Source organism: Magnolia sinica, chromosome 18 (genome assembly GCF_029962835.1).
Source record: "Magnolia sinica isolate HGM2019 chromosome 18, MsV1, whole genome shotgun sequence".
Classification (NCBI taxonomy): domain Eukaryota; kingdom Viridiplantae; phylum Streptophyta; class Magnoliopsida; order Magnoliales; family Magnoliaceae; genus Magnolia; species Magnolia sinica.
The window spans coordinates 35,477,135-35,503,850 of NC_080590.1; the positions used below are offsets into that span (position 1 = coordinate 35,477,135).

Consider the following 26,716-nt stretch of genomic DNA (forward strand, 5'->3'; position numbering starts at 1 on the left):
CTATTTCAAAATCGACTCAAGTCGGGTCAACCCTAACTCGATTTGACTCAACTCAATGCCCAACCATAGGGAACAGATTAAGTAAGACCCCAGTTCCACCAAGTTGGGGTGGGACCCCTTACTATGGAGCCCACTGTGATGTATGTGACTACCGTCCAACCATATTGGAACCTCATTTTAAGGCATGATCCAAAAAATGAAGTAGCTCTAAATCCCAGATGGACCATAATAAAGGAGATAGTGGTGATTGACCACTAAAAACTTCTTGTGGGCCACAAAATCTTTAGATTGCATGGCAAATAAACATCTCAGTGTAATCTATGAAAATTTTAATGATGAAGATTAAATTACAATTGTTTCTTATAGTGTGGCCCACCTAAAATTTGTGTTAGCTTCATTTTTGGCATAATGCCCTAAAATGAACTTTTAAAATGGTTGAATGGTGTGGATTTAAGGTACACACATCACTATGAGTCCCACAGTCAGGGTCCCACCCGCATCACTGTGAGCCCCATACTCAGGGTCCCACCCACATCGTTGGATCCAGGGTCTCACCTAATCCGCTCCTGAATTTGGGAGGACAAATTTTTTGCTACACCCTTTTGCACGAACTTCCTGCGTTGGATGTTAGGGGCCCATTGTGATGTTTGTGAGAAATCCACTCTTTCCATATGTTTTTCAAGCTTATTTTAGACCATGATACAAAAAAGAGAAATTTGCGACTGTACGACCCATTTATGGCCCATTTAGGAAACTACGCCCACCTCATTTTCCTTTGCGAGAATACGCCCGAGCTGTACGGAAGGCTCGCCAAAGGTCGAAAATGCCCCTGCTTGTTCCTTCAAGCGGATATGTGGCGCTCGAAGACAAGCGCTGACACTCCTCAAACTCCGAGTTGTACGAACGGTTCAAAAGATATCAGAGTTACATGGGCCCCACAGTTACGTATTTATTATATCCACAACGTTCATCCATAGTTCGAGATCATTTCGGAGCATTATCAAAAAAAAAAAATCCGATCAGAAATCATGGACCACACCACAAAGGGCGGGAAAATTGATTTTAACGTTAAAAATTTTGTAGGGCCCGTAACATTTATTTTCCATCGATATATTCATAATGTCACAAAGACACGGATGAAGAGGAAAAACAAATTTTGTAATGGTCAAAAACTTCTGGACCCTAAAAGTTTTTGATGGTAGGCGTTCAATCTTCCACTGGCTTTTACGGTGTGGTCCACTTGATAGCTAAATCTGTCTTATTTTTCTTCCCAGCGTTAGTGCGAGTTCGCCAAATAGATGGGCCAGTTTGGATATAACATATACCTCATAAAAGGACCCAAGGCGGTGGGGATTACAACGAGAAAAAAAGAGCTGGTATCTTTGGCTACGGATTATAGCGGTAGCTACCGCGGCCGATGCTTTTTCAATATGTCCTCTACTATACATCGAAGGTCTTTCGATATATACTTGATATATCGAATGTCTTTCGATTAATCGGAAAAAGTCCAAAACTCAACAACTTTGCATAAAAATCCTGCAATTTTCGATTAATCGAAGTGTATTTGATATGTATCGAAGATATAGCTACAGATTATAGCCGTAGCCATAACTGCAGTCCGTAAAAGTCTATGCGAATTTTTTTTATTTTTTACATGGAGAACTTTATTCTACCTACAATTTTCTCTAATATATATTTATATAAATATGTATATATAAGCATATAAAAAAAAAATTTCTCTCTTTTTTTCATTTATTTCTCTATTCATTCAACAAGAATATCTTATAAACCAAAATTAGTTACTTGATGTACCCTATATGATTTTGGGGTAGGAGAAGATACTTTAGCCAACTAACCTAGTTATTTTCTAAGATTCCATCAGGTCGATGGTCGAAAATCCATTTCATTCACTTTGCAGTCAATTTCAATCAGTTCGTGGTCATTTCCATGCATGTCACCGTCAATTCCCTCCACTTCACGGACAATTCCATGCATTTCACGGTCATCCCAAACTATTTCGTGTTGATTCACGGTCGTTTCGAGGGATTTCGCGGTCAATTCCCTTCACTTCACGATCATTTGCATGCATTTCGCGCTCAAATCGCTTCAAACCATGATCATTCCCATGCACTTCACGGTCGTCCCAAACAATTTCGTGTTGATTCACGGTCGTTTCGAGGCATTTCGCGGTCAATTCGCCTCACTTCACGGTCAGTTGCATGCATTTCGCGGTCAATTCGCTTTAAACCATGATCATTCCCATGCACTTCACGGTCGTCCCAAACAATTCCGTGTTGATTCACGGTCGTTTCGAGGCATTTCGCAGTCAATTCCCTTCACTCCACGGTCAGTTGCATGCATTTCGCGGTCAATTCGCTTCAAACCATGATCATTCTCATGCATTTCGCGGTCATCCCAAACAATTCCGTGTTGATTCACGGTCGTTTCGAGGCATTTCGCGGTCAATACCCTTCACTTCACGGTCAGTTGCATGCATTTCGCGGTCAAATCGCTTCAAACCATAATCATTCCTATGCACTTCACGGTCGTCCCAAACAATTCCGTGTTGATTCACGGTCGTTTCGAGGCATTTCGCAGTCAATTCGCTTCACTTCACGGTCATTTGCATGCATTTCGCGATCAATTCGCTTCAAACCATGATCATTCCCATGCATTTCACGGTCGTCCCAAACAATTCCGTGTTGATTCACGGTCGTTTCGAGGCATTTCGCGGTTAATTCCCTTCACTTGACGATCATTTGCATGCATTTTATGGTCAAATCACTTCAAACCATGATCATTCCCAGTCGCAAATCACGGTTGTCGCAAACAATTCCGTGTTGATTCACGGTCATTTCGAGGCATTTCGCGGTCAATTCCCTTCACTTCACGGTCAGTTGCATGCATTTCGCGCTCAAATCGCTTCAAACCATGATCATTCCCATGCATTTCACGGTCGTCCCAAACAATTTCGTGTTGATTCACGGTCGTTTCGAGGCATTTCGCGGTCAATTCCCTTCACTTCACGGTCATTTGCATGCATTTCGCACTCAAATCGCATCAATTCATGATCAGCGGTCAGTTGCATGCAACTGACCGTGAAGTGAAGGGAATTGACCGCGAAATGCCTCGAAACGACCGTGAATCAACACGAAATTGTTTGGGACGACCGTGAAGTGCATGGGAATGATCATGGTTTGAAGCGATTTGCGCGAAATGCATGCAAATGATCGTGAAGTGAAGGAATTGACCGCAAATGCCTCAAACGACCGTGAATCAACACAAAATAGTTTAGGATGACCGTGAAATGCATGGAATTGTACCTGAAGTGGAGGGAATTGCCAGTGAAATGCATAGAAATGACCACGAACTGATTGACGAAGTGAATGAAATGGATTTTCGACCATCGACCTGATGGAATCTTAGAAAATAACTAGGTTAGTTGGCTAAAGTATCTTCTCCTACCCCAAAATCATATAGGGTACATCAAGTAACTAATTTTGGTTTATAAGATATTCTTGTTGAATGAATAGAGAAATAAATGAAAAAAAGAGAGAATTTTTTTTATATGCTTATATATACATATTTATATAAATATGTATTAGAGAAAATTGTAGGTAGAATAAAGTTCTCCATGTAAAAAATAAAAAATAAAAAAATAAAAAAATTTGCATAGACTTTTACGGACTACAGTTATGGCTACAGCTATAATCTGTAGCTATATCTTCGATACATATCGAATACACTTCGATTAATCGAAAATTGCAGGATTTTTTATGCAAAGTTGCTGGACAGTTTTGGACCTTTTCCGATTAATCGAAAGACATTCGATATATCGAAGTATATATCGAAAGACCTTCGATGTATAGTAGAGGACATATTGAAAAAGCATTGGCTGCGGTTATCGCTACGGCTATAATCCGTAGCCAAAGATACCAGCTCTTTTTTTTCCTGTTGTAATCCCCACCGCCTTTGTGGGTCCTTTTATGAGGTATATGTTATATCCAAACTGTCCATCTATTTGGCGAACTCGCACTAACGCTTGGAAAGAAAAATAAGACAGATTTAGCTATCAAGTGGACCACACTGTAAAAGTAGTGGAAAATTGAACGTCTACCATTGAAACCCTTTTAGGGGTCCCAGAAGTTTTGGACCATTACAAAATTTGTTTTTCCTCTTCATCCAGGTCTTTGTGACATTATGAATATATTGGATGGAAAATAAATGTTACGGTGGGCCCTACAAAATTTTTAACGGTTAAAATCAATTTTCCCGTTGCTCTTTGTGGTGTGGTCCAGTTGACCTTTGGATCGGATTTTTTTTTTTGATAATGCTACGAAATGATCTCGAACTATGGATGAACGTTGTGGATATAATAAATACGTAACTGTGGGGCCCATGTAACTCTGATATCTTTTAAACTGTTCGTACAACTCGGAGTTCGAAGAGTGTCAGCGCTTGTCTTCGAGCGCCACATATCCGCTTGAAGGAACAAGCAGGGGCAATTTCGACCTTTGGCAAGCCTTCCGTACAGCCCGGGCGTATTCTCGCAAAGGAAAATGAGGTGGGCGTAGTTTCCTAAACGGGCCATAAATGGGTCGTACAGTCGCAAATTTCTCTACAAAAAATAAAGCAGATCCCAAACTCAAGTGGGTCATACAAAAGGAAATACACTACCATTGAAACGTCCCCTAAAAGTTTTGTATCAACCCAAGTTTTTATCTTTTCACTTCATCCCAGTGATAATGATCTTATAAATAGTTTGGATGGCATATAAACATCAAGGTGGAGCCTAAGAAGGTCAAAATGGATGAATGGGTGGATTTCTCACTAACATCATGATGGGCCCTACATGGCATCCCATCATATCGAACTTCCAGTGAAACCCTTTCACTGGAAATATGCATCCCACTATCGTAATGTATGCGACTATATGCATGTTGTCCATTCTTATTGAAAGCTCGTTCTTGGACATGATCCAAGAAGATCCAAATCTCATATTGACCATAGTATAGGAAACTGTGGTAAATAACTATTAAAATATTGTTGTGGGCCACAAAGCTTTGGATTAAGATGATATTTGTGTCGTCTCTTCGACTAGGTTTTTTTTAACCTTCCGGGCATGTTAGATGGCAAATAAACATTCCACACTTCAAATTTAACAAATAGGCCCTAAAAATACTCTTTTAAGTGGGTTGTGAATGGGTATCGGGGTATGGGACTGCAGGCTAATTGAGTCGGGTTCGGATCTCGGCTTTTGACACCCGGTTAAATTTGGATTTAGTCATGTTTGGGTATGGTCTATCAACTAAGACCCAATTAAATTCAGGTTGGGAAGTTCCCATGAGGTCTACTATTTCCATATATATATATATATATATATATATATATATATATATATATATATATATGGAACGCTCACCTGCAAACACGGACTACATACAAACTCTTTTTAGAACTCATCATATCTGATGAGTCTCGAAAATCTGAACAGTCCACATGAAGCAGAACCTCTTCAAACCACTTGCTACCAAATTTTACTTTGAACCAAAACTTCGATGGGCCATCAAAAATGCAAACAGTTTCTTCCCTTGATTTGAATTTCTCTTTGCGATGGTCCACCAGAATCTTAGATCAGGGTGAAAATTCACCCCCTAAGGTTTCATGGGATTCTGCATCTTATGGACCGTTCAGATTCGACACCCATGACACATGTGCAAAGGTGCGCACGTGCATAGGTGAGCATGCCTCATTTTATATATATATATATATATATAGTATTCTTCTAACAATGGAATAAGGCTTCCCAAGCCATGGGCATGTAAAGGAGCCCATTCAAACACCACGCATATGTCAAGGTGGCACATGTGTAAGTGATCTAAAGCCATTCATCAAATGGGCTCAACCGTATAAAAACTCTTATTTGACCAAACCAACTAGAAACCCAACCTTGACCTAAGATCTGATGGATACTCGAAGACAGTCCCCCGACAACCCGATTACATACACCTAGATGATCCAAATAGCTGACAGGCCTACCTTTACCATGCAGTTTTGGTCTGACTAGTGACCCCAACACCAGACAGCCAGCTGGTCTCGAAGCTCTGTGGGCCCCCCCATTATGTATGTGTTTTATCCATGCCGTCCATCTGTTTTGCCAGCTCATGTTAAGGAATGAGATTAAAAAGAGAGAGAGAGAGAGAGAGAGAGAGAGAGGCAGATCCAAATCTCAGGTGGACCACACCATAGGAAACAGTGAAAATTGAACACTTGTTTTTGGGGCCACAGAAGTTTTCGATCAAGCTTATATTTGTGATTTCCCTTCATCCAGGTGAGTGTGACCTGATTGACAATTTGGATGGCAAATAAACATTACAGTGAACCCTATGAATTATTTAATCCCCACTCAAATTTTTTGCCCATGCCCGAATACGATCAGGCACACGTACATCATGGTGGGGCCCACAGATATTTGACACTAACTAGCTGGCTAGTGTTGAGGTTACTAGCCAAACCGTGTCGTGCCTTTTACGGCCGGAAAGCTATAAATTTATACCAAAGTTAGAAGTCTCTTTGGTAATTAAACAAAAGAAATTCTTTAAATATAATTTTATAAAATACTACCTAATTTTTTTTAGGATTTACACTGGAGCATTTTTTTTAAATGTTTTCACTAAACTACCTAATTAAGTAAATTTCATTAAGCTACCTTCCATTAGATTTTGCCAACGGTAGTTACATCAAGCAAAGTATTTTTAACAAATGACAAAATTGCCCTTTCTTCTCATGAAGAGAAACCTGTTGACATATTCATGGTTAAAAATTTTGGTTTTTCCGGCAGATTGTAAGTTGCTTAAGATAAACTACTCACACCACAAGTACCTCATCTTAGTTTCTACTTATTAAGAAGATAATCATGTTTGGTAAACAGCATACTTATCAGCTTCTCCTCTCTTTTGTCTCTCCTGGTGCCTCTCTTGGGCTAACTTATGAAAAGTAGAAAACCTATAAAATAAAATAAAATTAAGTAATTATGATATTTAAGTAAAAAAGTTACTTATAACTAATCATAAACCAAATTTACTTATCTGAAATAAGTCACTTATCTACTACTGTAAGTAGAAAAACTTTTCTTCTTTGGAGGTATCCAAACAGGCCCTAAGAGTCGATGCAGAGGTTCTAGTAAAGTCATCCATGTAAATGGAGAGAACCACAACCAACACATTTGTAGGGCCCCCCAAGATGTGTTATGTCCACCTTGTCCATCCATTGCACCAGCTCAGGTTAAGACATGAGGTCAAAAGGCAGGCCGATTCACAACTCAAATAGGCTTAACATGAGGTCCAAAAGGCAGGCTGATTCACAGCTCAAATGGGCTTATACCAAAAAAACTGGGGGATTGAACGCCTACCATTGAAACTTTCTTGCATTCCAAAGAAGTTTTAGATCAGGTTGATATTTGTGTCTTCCCTTCATCTTGGTAGTAATGACCTTATGAATGGGGTAGATCGCATATGAATACCAAGGTGTTCTGATTTCTTCCATTAAAACACAAAGGACATGAATTTTTCCAATTTTCCCACTCGAGCATTTAGGATTTCCAAATGGGAGAACATAAAAAAGTCAGACTAGAAATTCCAAATGGGTGGACCAAAAAAAAAGCCAGAATCTGTGATTTCAACAATGGAGCTTCTTTCTCTCAGGTTGCAGCTACCTCAGACATTTCAACAGTGATATGGAACCTCTTTCTCTCAGCTTGTGGCAACCTCGGTCATCTCCTGTTCAACAGAGCTCGGAACGACTGGGTAGTACTTGTAGTGGAGTTCACCTACGTCGTCTCCAGAGAGCTTTTTCCAGCCATCAGGTCCAACATAATAAACTGCAACACACATAGCATTTTTCTAAGCATTTGGCCCAAAATATCAGAATGCATCCACATGCAACACGTATAATATTAGTAGAGCATGTTCCAGAGGGTTTTCGGTCTGGTTGACATAAGGGAATTTTGGTTGCAGTAGGTTTCCAAGGGAGGCTCACAAGTTGGAGAGAAGGCTTGCTGATCAGTAGCATCTCCACTAACTCTGGCACACTTCTAGGGCAATCGGAGTGGTTGATCTCGTGGGCCACTGACTGGAGCCATATATAGCTGACACAACAGTGGTCGAAAGATGATTCACCACACTTTTTTAGCAGAAATGGTAAGCATTGGTCCATATTCATAGAATAAAAATAAAAAATTACACCCATTGGATGGCAAGGGTTATCAAAACACCATGAATTTTAGGCTATATCCTGCCAGCATGGTGACAGGAGATCAGCAGCTCTGATTGCCCTAGGCATGTGCAGTGAGTGTGGTGGAGATATGGGAGATGGCCATCTCCATGAGGCTCTCCCAGGTCACTTTAGCTTTCCCATTCTAGGTGGTTTACAAAATGCTCAGGCAGAAAGTTTGTGAAGTCGGGGCCATCAGCTTCTACGGTGGGGACCATAGTTCAATGGTCCAAACCATGAATATATTATGGCTCTACTGTTTTGAACCAAAAGTCTACTAGAAAGAAAAATCCAAACTCTCTAACCAGGTGGTCAACAAATGGATGGTTAAGAAATAAAATTCTGTAAAGTTTAAATTCAAACAAATTTTTTATTTTTTTTTGAAAGATGGTTCAAATTGAAACAATAAGGCCAAATATTTCATAATCATGTCAACTGGAGAGTGTGGTGCACAACCATCCACAATGAGACCCATCGTAGTTATGTTGGATCACTGACCATGGGCCCCACTTGTACAGGGTGAAACCTGAACAGCACTGTACAAACTTTCAGCCTAAGCATTTATAATAACTCTAGCTCAAAAGGGTGGTGGAAACAGACCATAAGATGATGGAGAGGATTTACATTAACAATCAGAAGCAAGGACAAGGTGGCATATAATTGGGAATCCTGGCAGAAGCAACAACATGAACAGAACTTTGTGTGTGCATGCACCATGTGCATGGAGAGAGAGAGAGAGAGAGAGAGAGAGAGAGAGACCGCTAGCAACTCCACCGCTAGCTCCATCTCGAAAAGTTGCATGATAAATAGAACGCCGAGCCAGTTCAGCAGCTTCTTCAATAGACATGTCATAGCGGTACCTGATAAAATCCCAGAGATATCAGCTACAAATAGCTCATTTCTGAACATAGCAAAGCAACATGTGCTAAATGGCCTACCCATTATCCAGTACACCATAAGCATACGGAGAACCAGATCCAACAGAGAATCGTGTTCCCTTGAGTCTCCCTCCTTCGCTGTCTACATAATACAAACCAGGACCCTAAAATTGCACATGGAGCAAAATATTGTCAGAGAGTCCAGTTCAACCTCAAAAAACATTACATCAAATATGCAATCCTTTTATAACCCTTATTGGAAGAAGGCAAGACGCACAATTTACGAAACAGAATAATACCGTTTCATCCCATCCGGCAATCATTGTTCCTACTGATAAACCCATTCCACGGTATGAATATAGGATATTAGCCAACAGCTTTGAAGCGCCAGTTACTGAAATCCTCCGCTTGTTCGCCAGCTCATGCAGACGGCACTGAAAGCGAATGCAGAACCCAAAAAACAAAAACACCTAGTTAAGTTTCTCTTATGAATGCTTTTAGAATAGGAATACAAAAAATCCACAATGACAACATCTTACTCATGGTGAACCCAATAGTTGAAAGAAATTAAGGTTAGCTCCATATTGAAACATCAAGAGACAAATTGATAACAGAGTACAAAAATAATAAGAGCTTTGCTAAGAGCACACACATCTACAGTAAAGCTCGTGTACATGCCACGCATGTGCCAGCATAGCACATGGGTGCAAGATCCAATCAGGTTGGTCTGACCTTGTACGTGTTTTAACAAAAATAAATCTGCTCTACTCAGCACGTAAGCCCCGATACTAGAAACAGGTGGATGTGTTAGAGTTGTACATTTGTTTTGCCAACTTTGGTCCACATGACTAGTGGATCAAAATAATTGTTGGGCAAGGGTAACAATATACTGGTGTCATCCTGATTGGTGGATTGGATCTCAGACCTATCATGCCATGCTGTCAAATATGTGGCGTGCACATGAGCTTTACTGCACACACACATGGACCTGGCAAAGTTTCAAATTCAAAACTAATAAAATGCATTACCTTGATGCCCAAATTCCTATGCCAAAATTGGCAATCAGCGGCACCTCCAGCCATTGTGCCAAGCATGTAAGGATTGATTTCAATTATTTTCTTCACACTCTGGGATGCTGCAGGAGGAAACGGTTAGGACTGGTGTTGACATATTTCAAGGCAAGTAAATGAGGAATAACAAAAGGCTTTTTAAAGCTTGAAGACCATGACAAGCAAAAGTATTTCAAATCGGAACTTAAGACAACAATTTAGATGTGTGATCTTTGTATGACCAGGGGCATGATATCAAATGGAAATTATAATATCAATCTTGTCAGAAATGCAAACATTCTTGGAGGTATTTGCACACCCCAAGCGATGGGATGAAACGTCACAAAGTTCTGTGTGAGTGGGATCAAGCTCCATAGCAGTTTACTTATGACTTAACGTTCATCCAACAGTCCATCATGGAAGTTACCATTTCTTAATTCATTCATCGTCGACCCAGCCTTTCTCCCAGCAATTTGGGGCCGGCTTTTAGATGGTAGATTGGAAAAGGTTCTATGATCAGTTCCCCACCAGACATCAGCCTTCCCCTTTTATCCGGACTTTGGAACCGGCGATGGCAGAGGCTCATAGTTAGAATATGAGAGAAACAACTTGACAGTCCAAAGCTAATGCAATCAGTGGATTTTCCATATTAAGTATGAAGGACTAACATTCAAGCTATACATATTGAAAATAGTACTTGTGCAATTTACCCAAATAGCCACATTTTTTTTATGGATTCTAAAACACCACATTTACTTCTGCATTTTATGCCATTTTATTCTTCTAAACATGATACAAGGAAATTGTTATAATAACATGGAAATATGCCAACATGCATAAATCATAGAGAAGTACGTCAGCAATTTGAAAATCGAAAAGGAAGTTCCAGATTATTTTCCAATTGCCATGTTGACATGTCGATCAATGTCCTCAAAGTAAACTGCACCATGAAATTGTAAATTTGTGTTTCTTAATAAATAAATTGTAAACATTGAAAATACGAAACAAAAAGCAAAGAGATGTCCATGTTAACTGTCTCTTGATATTCCCCACTAAAATTTATTCTACCAACACCATCAAATGGTGCTTTTAAGTGATATAATGAACCGGACCACACAAACATAGAAAGAAATTGGCCATAATATGTTATGAAGGATATGTTCACAACAGACAAACTATGTTCACAACACGAAAGAAAAAAAAAAAAATTTTGAGGGAGCCAGTGGAATTATCTCTATTTAAAAGGCGTCACACAGAGATTCCAAGAAAACACTTTTTGTCACAAACAGACCTTTCTACTGTTGATGATATGCATTTCAGGAAAAAAAAAAAAAAACTTCTTAAAAACTAGGTAAGGGCTAAAAATTCTCAAGCCAAAGTGAAACAATTGAATGAAATCTTTTTGGTTGTTCTTAACCGGTTGTTTTTGCAGAGCGAAATTTGCATAAAAGCCAAATGAGCAACTTGACCAAGCTCTGAGCCCGAGTTATGAAAACAGAGAAAATAATTTATACATGACTATTTTAAAATGCTGAGATCTAAAAGAAATAAAAATACTATAGAAATAGAAATAGGAGAGTTTGGGCTAAGCCTTGAACCTGAAGCAAGTTTAATTGATCGATAACCAAAACTTGAGAACACCCCCCTCCCAAAAAAATAAATAAATAAATAAATAAATAAATCAGAGCGGAATTTTGGCATCGATTGAAGATCGCTTTGGTGGGTCCCACTTCTAACATCATCATCCGTATGGGTGATGTCAACGGTGTATGGATGGATGAACCCATGTGATATATATATATATATGTGTGTGTGTGTGTGTGTGTGGAGAAACAAGATTTTAGAAGATTTATGTTGATTTTTATGAGACTTTTTTGTAGGGTTTCGGAGTGTTAGTAAAAATAGAAAAAGTTAGAAAAGCTGCCGATTCCCTTTTTTCTCTCTACGCTTTTTCTTGGGATTTCTTGCATTTTTTTTCATAGGGGTTTGGTGCAATTTGGGGTTCCCATCTATTAGAACAAATATCATGTTGATCGGGCAAGATTTGAGGAATTTATAATATGTTTTGCGAGGAATAACAGTGTACAACCTTGTTCTTGGGCATGTTCTTGTTGTCGATCTCCTCAAATGGTGGCTTAGATGTATGTCAAAATAGTTGTCACGCTACCATATAAATAGTTGTGGTCAGCCTTTGGGTGATTCCAAGTCATTTGGAGTGGTGGGCAATAATGTGTGTGCAGTCGAGAGCATGCTTGGGTGGTCTCTAGTAGGTGGGGGTATTTTTTTTATTTTTTTTTAGTAAAATGGAATTCTAGGGATGCTCCAAGTTCCTTAGTTACTCCAAGGGAGTTAGTGTACCTGAAATAAGTAATGACCCTGGTTGGCAAATTACCAATGTTAAATTTGATGATACGAACTATTCTCAGTGTGTCCCTGACTGGCTCGTATGTTTGTCGATGGTCCACAAAATAAAAATAAATATAAATAAATAAATAAAAAGAAGAAGAAGAATCTATTATACATAGAACTATTCCAACACCTGAGAAGTTGGATGCTTCTTACGTCGATTGGGACCAATAATATGATTACTATGGGATGGTTGTTGCGCTCAATGAAGGCTAAAATCAGTGATACTCTTAGTACCGGAAAACTACTAAAGAGATGTGGGATTCTATTGTTGCAGCTTATTGTTAGAAGAAAAATGTAGCTCCAGTTTTTTAGTTAACCTGAGAGATTGCTAACTTTTGTCAGGGGGAGAGATCTTTGGGAAATTATTATACAGTGATTAAAGGTTTATCGTTGGAATTGGGCCATCATAGGCCAATCTGGTCATGTTATGCTCAGGAATAACAATTTTTTTACCTTCTTGCAGGGCTTAATTCAAACTTCAAGCACATATTCTCAACCAAGAACATCTGTCTTCACTCGGCACTCCCTTCTCTTTGCTTCAACAGAAGAAAGTGGCAGAAAAGTTATGATGGATACTATTCCTAGTTCTCATGATCCAACTGACCTGCTTAGTTCAACTAATGGCAACCGCCATGGACTAAAAAGAGGAGATAGTGCCAAAGGACGCTCAGATGACTCTAATCGTAGCCATGGAGTAATGGATCTTTGACATACTGATCTTGGAAGGGGTAAGAGCAATTTATCAATTGATGAGCGTAACAAGGTAATTTGTACTCGTTGTCTGTTGTGGCCAGCTCAAGTGCTAAAGCGGAGTATCAAGTAATGACTCACCTGAGCTACTTTAATTGAAAACTTTTTTTACTCAATTAGGTCTCCCAGTTTCTCCTCCTATACACTACACAGTGATAATCTTACAATTCAAACACAAACGTCCGCTGGAACCAAAAGAACAAACCCCAAGAACATTGTATGAGCCCAAGCAAGCTATACTGGGTCTGCACATACACCACAGTTACGGTGTATGCTCTTCCACCTCAAAGCAGTCCCACACACCAAATACATGAACCCTGGTTTAAAATAACGTCCACGGAGTGGAAAAAGGATGCAATCATACCCAACAACATATCACGCGGGTTTAACAGAAGCCAAATAGGGCTGAAACACAAGGTTATACACAGACCGTATGGTGTATGTCACGAGCATAGAAGAACAAACCCAAAGAAATTCAGCCTATCTGGCATCAATGGGAATAGAGTTCCATATTCCTCAAATCTCTCTTCAAAACACTGAAGGAGGGGCTAAAACAATCCTAAAAAATCTGCTGAAATACAACATGCCACAGGTGTACTGCACGATTCGGGAAAACCCCAAAAATAGCCAAAGCTCCGAATCAAAGAGAAAAACTTAACAAATCCAACAAAAAAATATGGAAACATGCTATGGATGACTAAATAGGGTAAAACTGATTCACCCCGTGTTGGATTTACAGCAAATCATCAAATGATTTGGGAGAATCTAAAAAAACATGATTTGGGGCCATTTTCTGCAGATGAGAAGACTGGCACAAAACTCACCTCGGAGAAAAACTCCAGCCCATACTTTAGGAAGCTAAGGGCTAATCTCTTCCCTAACAAAGACCTCTATTGAAACAACTAATTGCATCTTCAGATTCCTTCCTTGTACCTAAGAAGCATGAAACCACTTGTTACAGAAAATCGCCTTCTTCTCGCATAAGCATCCTCCTCCCTTGCCTCCTCCCCAATGGTTGGGTTGAGAATAACCAATGCATGATTTAATTGATTAATTAAATCACAGACAAGCCAGGCAACTTCTCGTTTACCCAAAAATTCTCTGAACTAAATTATCAAGCACCTGCTGACAGTTTAAGAACAGTTTTTTCCTTTTCAATTTGCATTGTGACAATAGTTTCGTAGTAAATAGTTTTTAGTTTCAGCACAACAAGAGATGAGTATCCTTCCGGTAGATGCACTTCTGCCCAGTTGTTAATTCATGAGCATCAAGTACCACAAAAAATAGTGATAAATAACATGCAAATTAATAGTATAACTTAGATTCTGGAATTATCTCACTTAAAAATTGAGCAATCAGTTTCAGTTCACTGTATTTCTTTACACGACAATGCGGAAATGCTATGCAAGAACTAAAATTTAAATCTGCACATTATTAAACTTCTTTATGAAGTTAAATCATTTCACATAAGACGAAATCATCCTAACCAGCTAAGATCAATCAACCTATAAAAATATAAGATAGCATAAAATTGCATTAAACAGATATCCAACTGAATCTAATACATACAAATATATCCTCCCATGCTAGCCCGAGAATCAGCGGCAACCATAACTCCTTCCTTAAAAATGAAAGCAAGTGTTGTTGTCCCTTTTGCTGGCTTTACCATCTGCATCGCCTTTTTCTGAAAATCATCAAACTGGAAAAAGAAATGAAAATTAGCATCCCAATCCTTCATGCATATAGGTTAATGCCAAAAGCTCTTTCTCGAAGGCAAGATCATGTTTCAAATTTATATTTATTTAAAAAAGAAAAAAAGAAAAAAGAATCCACTGGAACTCACATTAGTGCTACTGGGTAGTTCAAACGATGGGACTGATGAGAAGCCTCCACAAAGATCATTTCCTCCCCCATGAAATGGGGTGAATGATTCAAGACCACTTGTATCAAGTTTCATGCTTATAAACCTGCAATGGAGAAATAACTTTTAAGCTATAGGCAGAATATCATATTTCACAATAAGAAAGGTAGATAACCGTAACCATACAGGAAAACTATGCATGCATTTGAATATCCACAGATACCAATTTGTTCTGACACGTTTAATTCAAATTTGAATAGGGCTTATCTGGTGGTGCACCTTTTTTCAAATTAAAAACAAAGTTCTTCTACCCCACATTGTGAGCAGTTTCCTACTTGCAATGGCACTGCTTGCTATATAGAAAGGAACCATTTCCTTCACTCGACCACTTACATGTGCCCTACAGTGTGTAAAATCCATATCTGATGCAGCATTGGGAGTTTCCAACTTTCCCTCTTTTTCCCCTTTTAATCTCAAGTCACAACACATGGCTGTCCATCTAGTGATAGGGCCTCGACTCACATTGTTCAGAGCACTTACCAGCTAAGCCCACCGAGTAGATTCCATATATCAAATCACTCATTTTTTTTGTTTTTTGTTTTTTGTTTTTTTTTTGATGCAGCGTTGGCAGATTCCATCTTTCCCTCTTTTTCCCTTTTTAATCATGAGTCACAACCATACACGTGGCTGTCCATCTACTTACAGGGACTCACATTGTTCAAAGTGCTTATCAGCAGACAAGACTGAGTAGATTCCACGAATCAAATCTACACAGCTAGGAAAGTAACATTGCCGTTGCTAAAGAAATTGGCTTTTGGGTTGCTGATTTCCCTTTGAAGCACTTGGGAGTCCCTCTCTCTTCCAGAAGAATGGAGAAGGACATGTGGGAAGCAATGGTTGAAAAATACAAAAAAGATTAGCCTCATGGAAGGACAAGCTGTTATCCCTACGCTGCAGAATCACATTAATCAAATCTCTCATCACCAGCCTGTCAGTGTATCTTCTCTCAATTTTGAGATGTCAAGTCAAAATTACAGCCAGGATTAAAACCATAATGATAGTGAAGATGGACACAATTACCATTTGGTCGCATGGCATGATGTCCACAGGCCAATTAGCTATGGAATGTCATTAGAACACTGAATGCCACCATTTGGTCTATGGGGTGCATGGTGCTCTTCGGAACAGCTAGAGAAGGGTGCGGGCTGATTTCTCTTTCATGATGCCCGCCATGTGCTGACATTTGGGTTGTTTTTACTAGTTCTGGGGGGGGCGCTGATTTTGAAGATATGGTTGATGATTTTAAGGATTATTTGGTGGGTTTGTCTTTACTACTTTCAAGCCAAATGTTTGTAGGTAGGATTGTTGTTATCTTAAATAAGATTAGATTGATTTGAAATCAATTTCATAGTTTGGGGAACTGAAGATTTGCAGGGATTTTATGTTCTTTAGAAATCTATGAAAGAGGGGTGATGTAGGAGGTAAGGCATTCCACATTTTCTGAGAGTTACAAATTTTTCCAAGTATTTGTAAGAAGAAGTTTGAATATCAATGAACATTTTTCTTCTTCTTCTTTTTTTTTTTGTTTGTTTTTGTTTAAAGATATATCAATGAAGTTGTTTATTCCTCTCTACTGTAACATTCTTGTGGGTGTGCTCTTCATCCATTCTTGCTAATCTGGTATCAAAACCTTATTGTTTGCTCACCAGGTTGCATTAAATCGGTAACAAGGATTGCAGCTATGCAGAAGTTTTTGCTCTCTTACAAGATGCTAAAAGTTCCAATAGGCTTCAGCTTCTTCCCCATCACAATTCAGGGGGCCTTGTCTAATACCATCAGCTGGACAAAGTCAGAAGCTAGCCTGTGGAGAGTCACAGAATAGATGAATCCTTGGACTCGTGTGATCAACATTTGCTGGTGTTCTCTCATGTCTCAAGAGAGGCCAATGACATTGCAGGTTGTCTTGCAAAGAAAGGTTCTTCAAGGACCAGTATTCATGTTTAATAAGGAGCTGTTTGTGCTTTTCTTTTAGTTATCTCCCTGCTCCTTGTGCCTTCTTTAGGCCAGCTTCATGCTTCTATAGCTAGTTTTCCTCATTGCTTCGGTTATCTACTGTCTATGCTTCGTTTCCATGGTGTTAGTATTCCAGACGTGGTTTCTATCATCACTGGTGTTGTAATATTCTTCCTTGTATTAAGGGAGCTTTTTAACCAAGTGAAGATTGCTGCAGCTTTGCTGTAGCAGTACTCTAACGTTACTGTAGTATTATTGTAGCATGCCGCTACAGCATTAAAGATTGCAGCTATGCAAAATCTCACCAGGGGTTAAGGGAACTCACCCTCGAGTTTCCTATAGCTTATATCCCTCCATAGAAAATCTTATGTTGCTTTGGTGGAAGCTGATGGTGAATTCCTCCATGTCAGATAGGACATCAAATACTTGTTTAAGAATCCAAAGCAACTAGGACAATAACTTGTGTAACAAGCAAAACCAACTACGACCTATCTACTAAAGGAACTTGTCGACCAATTTAAAATTACTACAGCTCTGTTGTAGTGTTACTATAGCAGTGCTGCATCATTACTGCAATGTTAATGCATCATGCTACTTAGCGTTAAAGATTGGCACTATGCATCACCATTAAGATATTGGAATTGTCTAATCAATCAGATTTTGAGTAGACCAATTGGCAGCAATTCCCATTATTTGGGTGGTTTGGATTTTAGGGATATGTCATGCGTAGGATAAGCAGCCTAATATGCACCCTAGCAACAATGCATATACTATTGCATTTCAAAGCCCATTGTTTCAACTAGCAGTCAGACATCCCAAACTTACTACCCCAGCCCTAGGCCAGCTGACAGTGGACGAGTAAATAGGAGCAGTGTTTTAATTAGCACGTAGCATATTGTGTAGCGCTCAGCCCTCCATAATGTGTAGCGTAAGCTACACGATACTTCTGTTTTATTAAAAAATAGAGAAAATGTGATAAATAGTAAGAATAAATGTTTTTTAAAAAAAAAAAAAACTTCAAAAATCATTTTTATTCATAAATCACAATAGATGATAACTAATATGCTAACATTTAAGTATTTAGCCATAGAAAACAATGGGCAATGGGCAGACACATGATAGAAAACAACGGACAGCCACAACACAGAAAAATGGATCCACCCTGCTGGACTGGGCAATGGGCCACACCATAAAAACGATGGCCCACAGTCAGCCACCTAAAAACATCAAGCCTATCCACCCTTTGTGTGGGCCATGCCATAATGCAAATCACCCAACCACCCCCATTCACACACGCGCGCGCAAAACATTGCATAGCAACCAGCTAGAACACACTACAACAGGCCCCTAAAATTTTATTTATTTATATATATATATATATATATATATATATATATATATATATATATATATATATATATATATATTGAAGAAAAAAATATATGCATAGCACCCCCTATCCTACAACATTGCATTGCAACCAGCCTCCTAAAACAAAATAAAATAAAATAAAATAACAAAAAATCCCAAAAGAAACAATATATCTTCATCCAAAATGAAAAAAGAAGTCATTAACAGATATTAAGGTGCAAGAACATATCTCTACCAAGCTCAAGAAGAAATTCAATCAATGAAAAAACTGAAAATTTGAGTTTGGTAGCTATACAGATGTGAAAAGGGGGAAATCTGATTTCCTCCTTTGTTTTAGCTCCAATGCTCTTGAAAATACAGCAAATGGACCTTCTTACATGGTCGATTGGTCAGCCAAAATCTCATCTTCAATGGATGTGGATCGAGAAAATCGAAAATTGGGATTTAGGGGGTTGGAGGGGTGAGTCTCAGGTTTAAAAGAGGGCTTTTCAAAACCTTTAAGTTTTAAGACTTTTGCCTTAAAATGGGAATTCTACACCATTTAGAAATAGTCATGAGTCCACAACCGTACACATGGAGGCCCATTCATAGAATGTTAAGATTGTCTGATATGGGTACATGTACAAATGTTTTCCATCTACAATAGGACCCAATATCGGTACATGTACAATAAGAAAGATGGTCACCACCATTTTACATCAGCAATTCAACTAACAGCACTAATAAGTTTTTTTGTAAAACAAAGAATGGTACCACGTACACCACACCCTATGTACCTTGTAGCATTCACAACAGTCTATTTTGGTGCACTATGTAGCATGTAGCTACCGCTACGCTATGGGCACCATTTAAAATATTGAATATGAGTTATTTGAAACGATAGCATGGTATGAAGATCCAAAGGCATGTGCAAAGTTGCAAGATCTAAACCATTAGAACTGTACAAGGGGCATCACTTAAATTTTACATTAAATGGTTGGTCCTATGTAGCTATTATGTGATAACCAACCAAAAGGATGTGCAGTGAAAACTTTAGCAGCCGAAAATTAACAAACAAATACTGACTATTCTGAGGATCAGATCTAATAAATCCCATTTGGGGATATAGCCCATCTAAAGCGGGGCTCAGAATATGGACACCCACATCTTGCCATAGAATATTGACTATGTTACAGACAGTCACGTGTCCAGTGGCCTGGGCCTTGTCATAGATTATGTTATAGAACTGATCATGTTATAGATGGTCACATGTACCCCTTTTTAGCAAAGCTCCATTAGAAGGGGGAAAAGAGAAAAATAATAATAACTCATGCTATTTAAGACAGGCAAAGAATAACATTAACCCACTATTTGTTTACCTGTATACATAATTACTTATGCATTTAGAAATTTTATTAATTTTGGTTGAAATTTATTACTTTAACATTATCTAAATATAACATGCACACACACATATAGAGGTATGCATATATAGCCGTTTTTCATTCTCTTTTATTGAATTGGAACCGAATTAAACCCAAATTTCTTCATTCTCCGTACTCTTTGGCATTCCCTTTTTTCATCAAAATTTTTACCATCTTTTAACAATCGAGACCGAATTAAACTCGAACATTTCTTGTACCATTTTTTGCTATACAGCATTTTGCTAACTACACGCATAACTTGGCCTGTCATTGTTCCGTTTAACAGTAAATAGTTCCCAGCAAGATATTTGGTGAACGAGTAGAATCTGGAAATGGAAATAGGAAACTAATTGATTCTAAAGTGTTTAAACCTGGATGAAGCAGTCAGACCAGTTTGGACAAAAACTGGTACCAAAACAGTCCAGCTCACCCTAACAACTGGTCAGCTTTTATATAATTGTTCTCAAAAAAATGCAAATGCATACGTCAAAACTCGAAACCACGCCTTATGGGAAAAAATTAAACATATTCTAACTAGCATGTTAACAACATATTAGTTGTTGACTGTCATTTTTTTTTTTAGTATTTTAAATCAATCAACTTTCAGGGCCAAAACGATCCCCAAGCGGGTCTCACCCATTGGACCACTGGTTGAATGGAAGACCAGTCTTAGTCTGCTCCAGTTTTTAAAACATGGGTTCTTGTAATTTTCCCTTTAAATTATGAAAAAAGGGAGTTGTTTAATACTCTGGCTGCGTATGACACTTGATACGCAGGCACATAGAGATGGTATAGATAGCATATATTAACTAAAATTTGACTCACTAATTGTATAAACTACCGTCTCTAAGTTACCTTTTGGCAACATGGAATTTGAAAATTACTTACGCATCCAATTTCAGGAGTTTGATTCTAAGAATTTCATTCTGGCAGTTGTGTTCGGCTGCGTGGAATTGGAATCCAATTCCCAGGAATTCGCAAGTCAGCTTTTCAGAAAGAATCATAAAGGTGTTAAAATTACAAATTGAATTCTGACCAAATTCCAGGTTGCCAAACATGAAAATTGGTTCTAGGTTGCCAAACGACCCTGACCTATGATTCAAGGACATTTGTTTGTTGAAATAAGTTGGATATATCGCGTTTTAACCGTCCAATAAATGCCCACCAATCGGATAGTCAGATCAATGGTTTGTTTTTAATTACTTGTAAAACCCATATACAATTTCTATGTTTAAGTGCCTGCATATCATTTCAACACACTTTGCCAGAGCATAAAAAATGTTTCTTAAAAAGACAGCCATTCGTTTAATGATTTCTATAAAATAAAAAAATAAAAAAATAAAAAAATAAAAAAACCTAGAAACCCCTTTTTCAGCTACGAAAGAAAGATCAGTGGATTACGAGATCTTGTTTGATAATCGAGGACTGCTGCAAATGAAAGAGATCGGGACGGGAATCGACTTCCAAAGATCATAATAAGAAGAGAAGAAAAGAAACCCTATCGTACCTTCTTTCAGCGGTGGAGTTCGTGAATCTGATGAGTTTAGCCTTTCGTCTCCTGCAAGAGAAAATCCAACGCTTGCGAATGAAGAAACCCGAGCTTTTATAAGAAGGCACTCACGTGAGAGGAAGGAAAAACTGACATGTGTGTGGAAACGGATTGGCTACTCCCCCTGCCACCAGCCCCGTGGTTGATGGTCGGTGCTCTGTGGACCCCATAATGACGTATGTGCTTAATCCATTCCGTTCATCCATTTTTACAGATCCTTTTAGGTTTTTTTTAAAATAATAAGAGTATAAATCTCAGGTGGACCACACCGTACGAAAACAAGAGAGATTAAATATCCACCATTAAAATCCTCCTGAGACCCACTGTACTGTTTATTTGACATCCAATATGTTGGATAGCTCATATAGACCCAGATGAAGGGAAAAAACAAAGATCAGGTTGATCCAAAACTTTTATGGCCCCCAAAAAGTTTTTAATGGTCGAAATTCTTTCAACACTGTTTCCTGTAATGTGGTCTATTGAGGTTGGTATATAACTCATTGTTTTTCTTTTACAATAAAATGATCTATAAAAATAGATGGACGGCATGGATGAAACACATACATCATGGTGGGGCCCACAGAGCACCGACCATCAGCCATTGGCTGGGGGACTAGCCAATCCGTTTCCGGTGTGTGGGCCTCGATCGGAGTTTTTTGCTATCGTACGCATCACTTTTAAGCCACCTACTTATTACACCTGTCCAAACTTACTTTACCAAACTAAGCCCCTTTTGTATGGATATACTTTTACTGGACCAAAATGCCCCTAATTAGTGGATGAAAGCAGCCGCTCCCTGTGGCTACGGATTATAACCGTAGCTATTCGAAAGAACAAAAGGCAAGCTGAACTCTAAACGCATGTGGGTCCCACCTATTGCTAAATGTGGGGCTGTGTTGGGTGGGTCACCCTCACAATAGCCTTTTGCACTCAAATTGTTAGATGGGTCCCATCTAAAGCCTACTTAAACCTCAAATGAGCTAAAAAGTGACTAATCAGAAATGACAATGGCCCATTTGGGCATCGAAGGACTGGATTATGTCGAAGTTAATTTTATTTTATTTCATTCTTCCCTCTCTTTCCAAATACGACTCTCATATAGTTCATTCCATGGTCAAGGTGGACCAAAAAAAGGCCCGATAGGAAGTAGAGATGATCCAGACCGTTATAACTTAAAACGGATGTATCTCGCAAACCGAAATGAGTTGTTAAATGTACCACATATGATTTTGGGGTAGGACGAGCTACTTTAGTGACCCAACACACTACGTTGGGGCTGCACACACTAAATTTACGAAGTAAGTCAAATTCATCCTTATAGTGAATGAAATTCACCGTGGAGTGAAATTGACCACGAAGTGATTGAAACTCATCGTGAAGTGAGTGAAACTCACAGCGAAGTGAATGAAATTGACCGTGAAGTAAATGAAATTCATCGTGAAGTGAGTGAAATTCACCACGAAGTGACTAAAATTCATCGTGAAATGAATGAAGTTTACCGCGAAGTGAGTAGAATTCACTGCGGAGTGAATGAAATTCACCGTGAAGTAAATGAAGTTTACCGCGAAGTAAATAAAATTCACCGTGAAGTGAGTGGAATTCACCATGAAGTGAACCAAATTCACCGTGAAGTGAATGAAGTTTACCATGAAGTAAGTAGAATTCATCGCGAAGTGAATGAAATTCGCCGTGAAGTGAAAGAAGTTTACCGCAAACTATTGAAATTGACCGCAAAGTGAATAGAATTCACCTCGAAGTGAGTGGAATTCACCGCAAAGTGAATGAAGTTTACAGCGAACTGATTGAAATAAACCACGAAGTGAATGAAATTCACTGCGAAAAGAGTGAAGTTCGCCACGAAGTGATTAAAATTAACTGCGAAGTGAATGAAATTCACCTCGAAGTGAATGAACGTCACCGTGAAGTGATTTAAATTGATTGTGAAGTGAATGAAATTCACCGTGAAGTGAATGAAGTTTACCGCGAATTGATTGAAATTGATCATGAAGTGAGTGGAATTCATCGCAAAGTGAATGAAGTTCACATCGAACTAATTGAAATTGACCACGAAGTGAATGAAATTTACCACGAAGTGAGTGAACTTCACTGTGAAAAGAGTGACGTTCACCACGAAGTGAATGAAATTCACCGCGAAGTGAATGAAATTTACCGCGAACATCGTGAAACTGATCGATAACTGAGTGAAGTTGGCCGATAAATCGCTTAGTTGGTGAAATTGATCGAGGACTAACTGAAATTGACCGTAAACTGAGTTAAATTGACCGTGAACATAGCGAAATTGACCGGTAAGTGATTGAAATTGATCAAGAACTCGCTCATGAAGCTGTCGGCCAATTTTCGCAAGTTCTCAGTCAACACAATGTCAATTTGAAACAGTTATTGGTCAATTTGACTTAGTTCACTTACTTCACGGTGAATTTCATTCACTTCGCGGTGAAGTTCACTCACTTTGCAGTGAATTTCAGTCACTTTGCGGTTAAGTTCACTCACTTCGCTATGAATTTCATTAACTTCGCGGTGAATTTCATTCACTTCGCGGTGAAGTTCACTCACTTCGCGGTGAATATCATTGACTTCGCGGTCAAGTTCACTCTCTTTGCGTTGAATTTCATTCACTTCGCGGTCAATTTCACTCACTTCACGATGAAGTTCACTCACTTCGCGGTGAAGTTCACTGACCTTTTGGTGAATTTCATTCACTTCGCGGTGAATTTCACTCACTTCGCAATCAAGTTCATTCACTTCGTGGTCAATTTAACTCTGTTCGCAGTGAAGTTCACGATGAAGATTTTTTCAATTTATGTGATGGACCTTAATAAGTTACATGATTGACTAGGAGGAATGTTAATATTTTGTAACCAGAATCATTCCCCTTGCCTTTGTGTAATCTATCCCACCCTAATAAGGCCGATGAAGGCCAATGATGGAAAGCACCACCCTGTCGCGGAACTCATCGCCAATTTCGACCTTGGGCATGCTTCCGAAGATTGGCTTGCTAATGTTCACACACTTGTTCGCTTCCTTGAGAAGCTTACTAGCAGTTAGGTCATTCGCCTAATGACCTTCCTTTGTCCCCTTTTTACTTCCCTTGTCACCGCGAAGTGAGTGAAATTCACCATGACATGAATGAAATTTACCGCGAAGTGAATGAAGTAAATGAAATTGATTGCGAAGTAAATAAAATTCATCACGAAGTGAGTGAAATTCACCGCAAGGTTAATAGAACTCCGAAATAATAGTTAGATTACCTACTATATTAATAGAAAAATGTTGCACGCCCTTCTGGTAATAGGTGTTTGGGACGAAAAAAACTCCTAAATAAGAGTCAAATTACCTACTATATTAATAGAAAAATGACCATAAATATGAACTAATCCAAACCATCTAAATAGTGGGCTCCACTGTAGATGGACCATAGACAAAAACTAACATTGTGAGGAGGATTCTATCTTTTCAATTCATGGCTGATGTGAAATTAGAAGGGAAAAGATTCTCTTTGATTAAGAGAAATGAACATATATAGTAATACAACCATTTGTTTATTTGTCATCCAACTTGTCCATGAGGTCACGTGAATCTGGATGAATGAAAAAAACAAATATCTCAATGGTCAATGTTTCATACCGTTGAAATAGTAATAGGGCCCACCATGATGTTTATTTGTCATCCAATCTGTCCATGAGGTCACGTGGATCTAGATGAATTGAAAAAAAAACAAATATTAGATTGGTCCAAACCTTCGATGGGACTCAATGTGAGGGCATTACCGCTGACTGATGCCTGGTCGATGGTAGCGATGTGGCCGTGAAAGGAATGGGAGTAGATTGGCTGGCGTACCACACACCAGCTATATAGTTGGTGTATTGATGTCAACAAGTTCTGTGGGTCTTATCATGGGGTATGTGTTATATCCACATCATCCATCCATTTGGCTAGCTCGTATTAAGGCTTGAGATGAAAAATAAGACAGATCTACCTATCAAGTGGACCACACTGTAAAAGGCAGTGGGGGATTGAATGTCTACCATTGAAACCCTTTTAGGGGTCACAAAAGTTTTGGATCAACATGAAATTTGTTTTTCTTCTTCATCCAGGTCTTTGTGACCTTATGAATAAATTGGATGGAAAATAAACGTTATGGTGGACCCTACGAAATTTTTAATGGTGAAAATCAATATCCCCGCTGCTATCTGTGGTGTGGTTCAGTTGATCTTTGGATACGATTCTTTTTTATGGATAATGCTCTAAAATGATCTCGAAACATGGATGAACGTTGTGGATATAATAAATACATAACTGTGGGGGCCCATGTAACTTTGATCTCTTTTGAATCGTTCGTACAACTTAGAGCTCAAGGAGCGTCGATGCTCGTCTTCGCACACCAGCCAATCCACTTCCGAAAGGAATGCCAGGGGCATTTTGGTCTGGTAAAAGTGCGCCTGTATAGTAGGGGATTAATTTTGTAAGGTAAGTTTGCACGGGCGTAATAAAGTAGGTGGCTTAAAAGTGAGGCGTACAGTAGGAAAAAGCTCTCTCTCTCGGTCTTGATGACCTTATCAACAGGTTGGATGGAAAACAAACATCCCGGTGGCCCCTATAAAGTTTTTAATGATGGGATTCAATAAGGATTGTTTCCTGTTGTATGGCCCACATAAGATTTTGGATATGCTTCATTTTTTGGATCATTACTTAAAATGAACTATAAGCAAAATGAGCTATCAAAATGGATGGACGGTGGAGATAAGGAACATACATCACAATGGCCCCACAATTAGGGATCCACTGACCTGGGTGGATCTAGCGATCCATCGAAATCGATCCATTGAAACCGCACCTGGTATGCCGCTGCCAACGGCGGAAGCAGATTGCCTGGTGTGCCACCACCTACTTTCATGGTGTGGTTAAGTAAGCCCCACCATGATGTATGTGTTATATCAAAATCGTCCATCCATTTTTAGAGATCATTGTAGTGCATGAGAATAAAAATGAACCGGATACCAGACCCAGGTCATCCATAGAAAAGGAAATAGTGGGGACTGAATATCCACTGTTGAAATATTTGTATGGTTACAAAAGTTTTGTGTTAGGCTAAACATCAAGTTTATCATTTTTTAAGTTCATCTCAGTGGGAATGACCTTAT

General features: G+C 38.9%; 1 protein-coding gene across 1 annotated transcript; it reads right to left on the reverse strand.

Annotated features, from left to right (window-relative positions):
- Nucleotides 1-7,515: 7,515 nt before the first annotated feature.
- On the reverse strand, nt 7,516-21,650 carry LOC131232646 (proteasome subunit beta type-5-like). Its single transcript, XM_058229032.1, has 8 exons — nt 21,513-21,650; nt 15,201-15,324; nt 14,927-15,056; nt 10,178-10,284; nt 9,449-9,583; nt 9,210-9,313; nt 9,031-9,131; nt 7,516-7,879 (listed from the first exon to the last, which is right to left on the reverse strand). Exons 2-8 carry the CDS (start codon nt 15,312-15,314, stop codon nt 7,752-7,754), a joined length of 819 nt encoding a protein of 272 aa, XP_058085015.1. The 5' UTR covers nt 15,315-15,324; nt 21,513-21,650; the 3' UTR covers nt 7,516-7,751.
- Nucleotides 21,651-26,716: the final 5,066 nt, after the last annotated feature.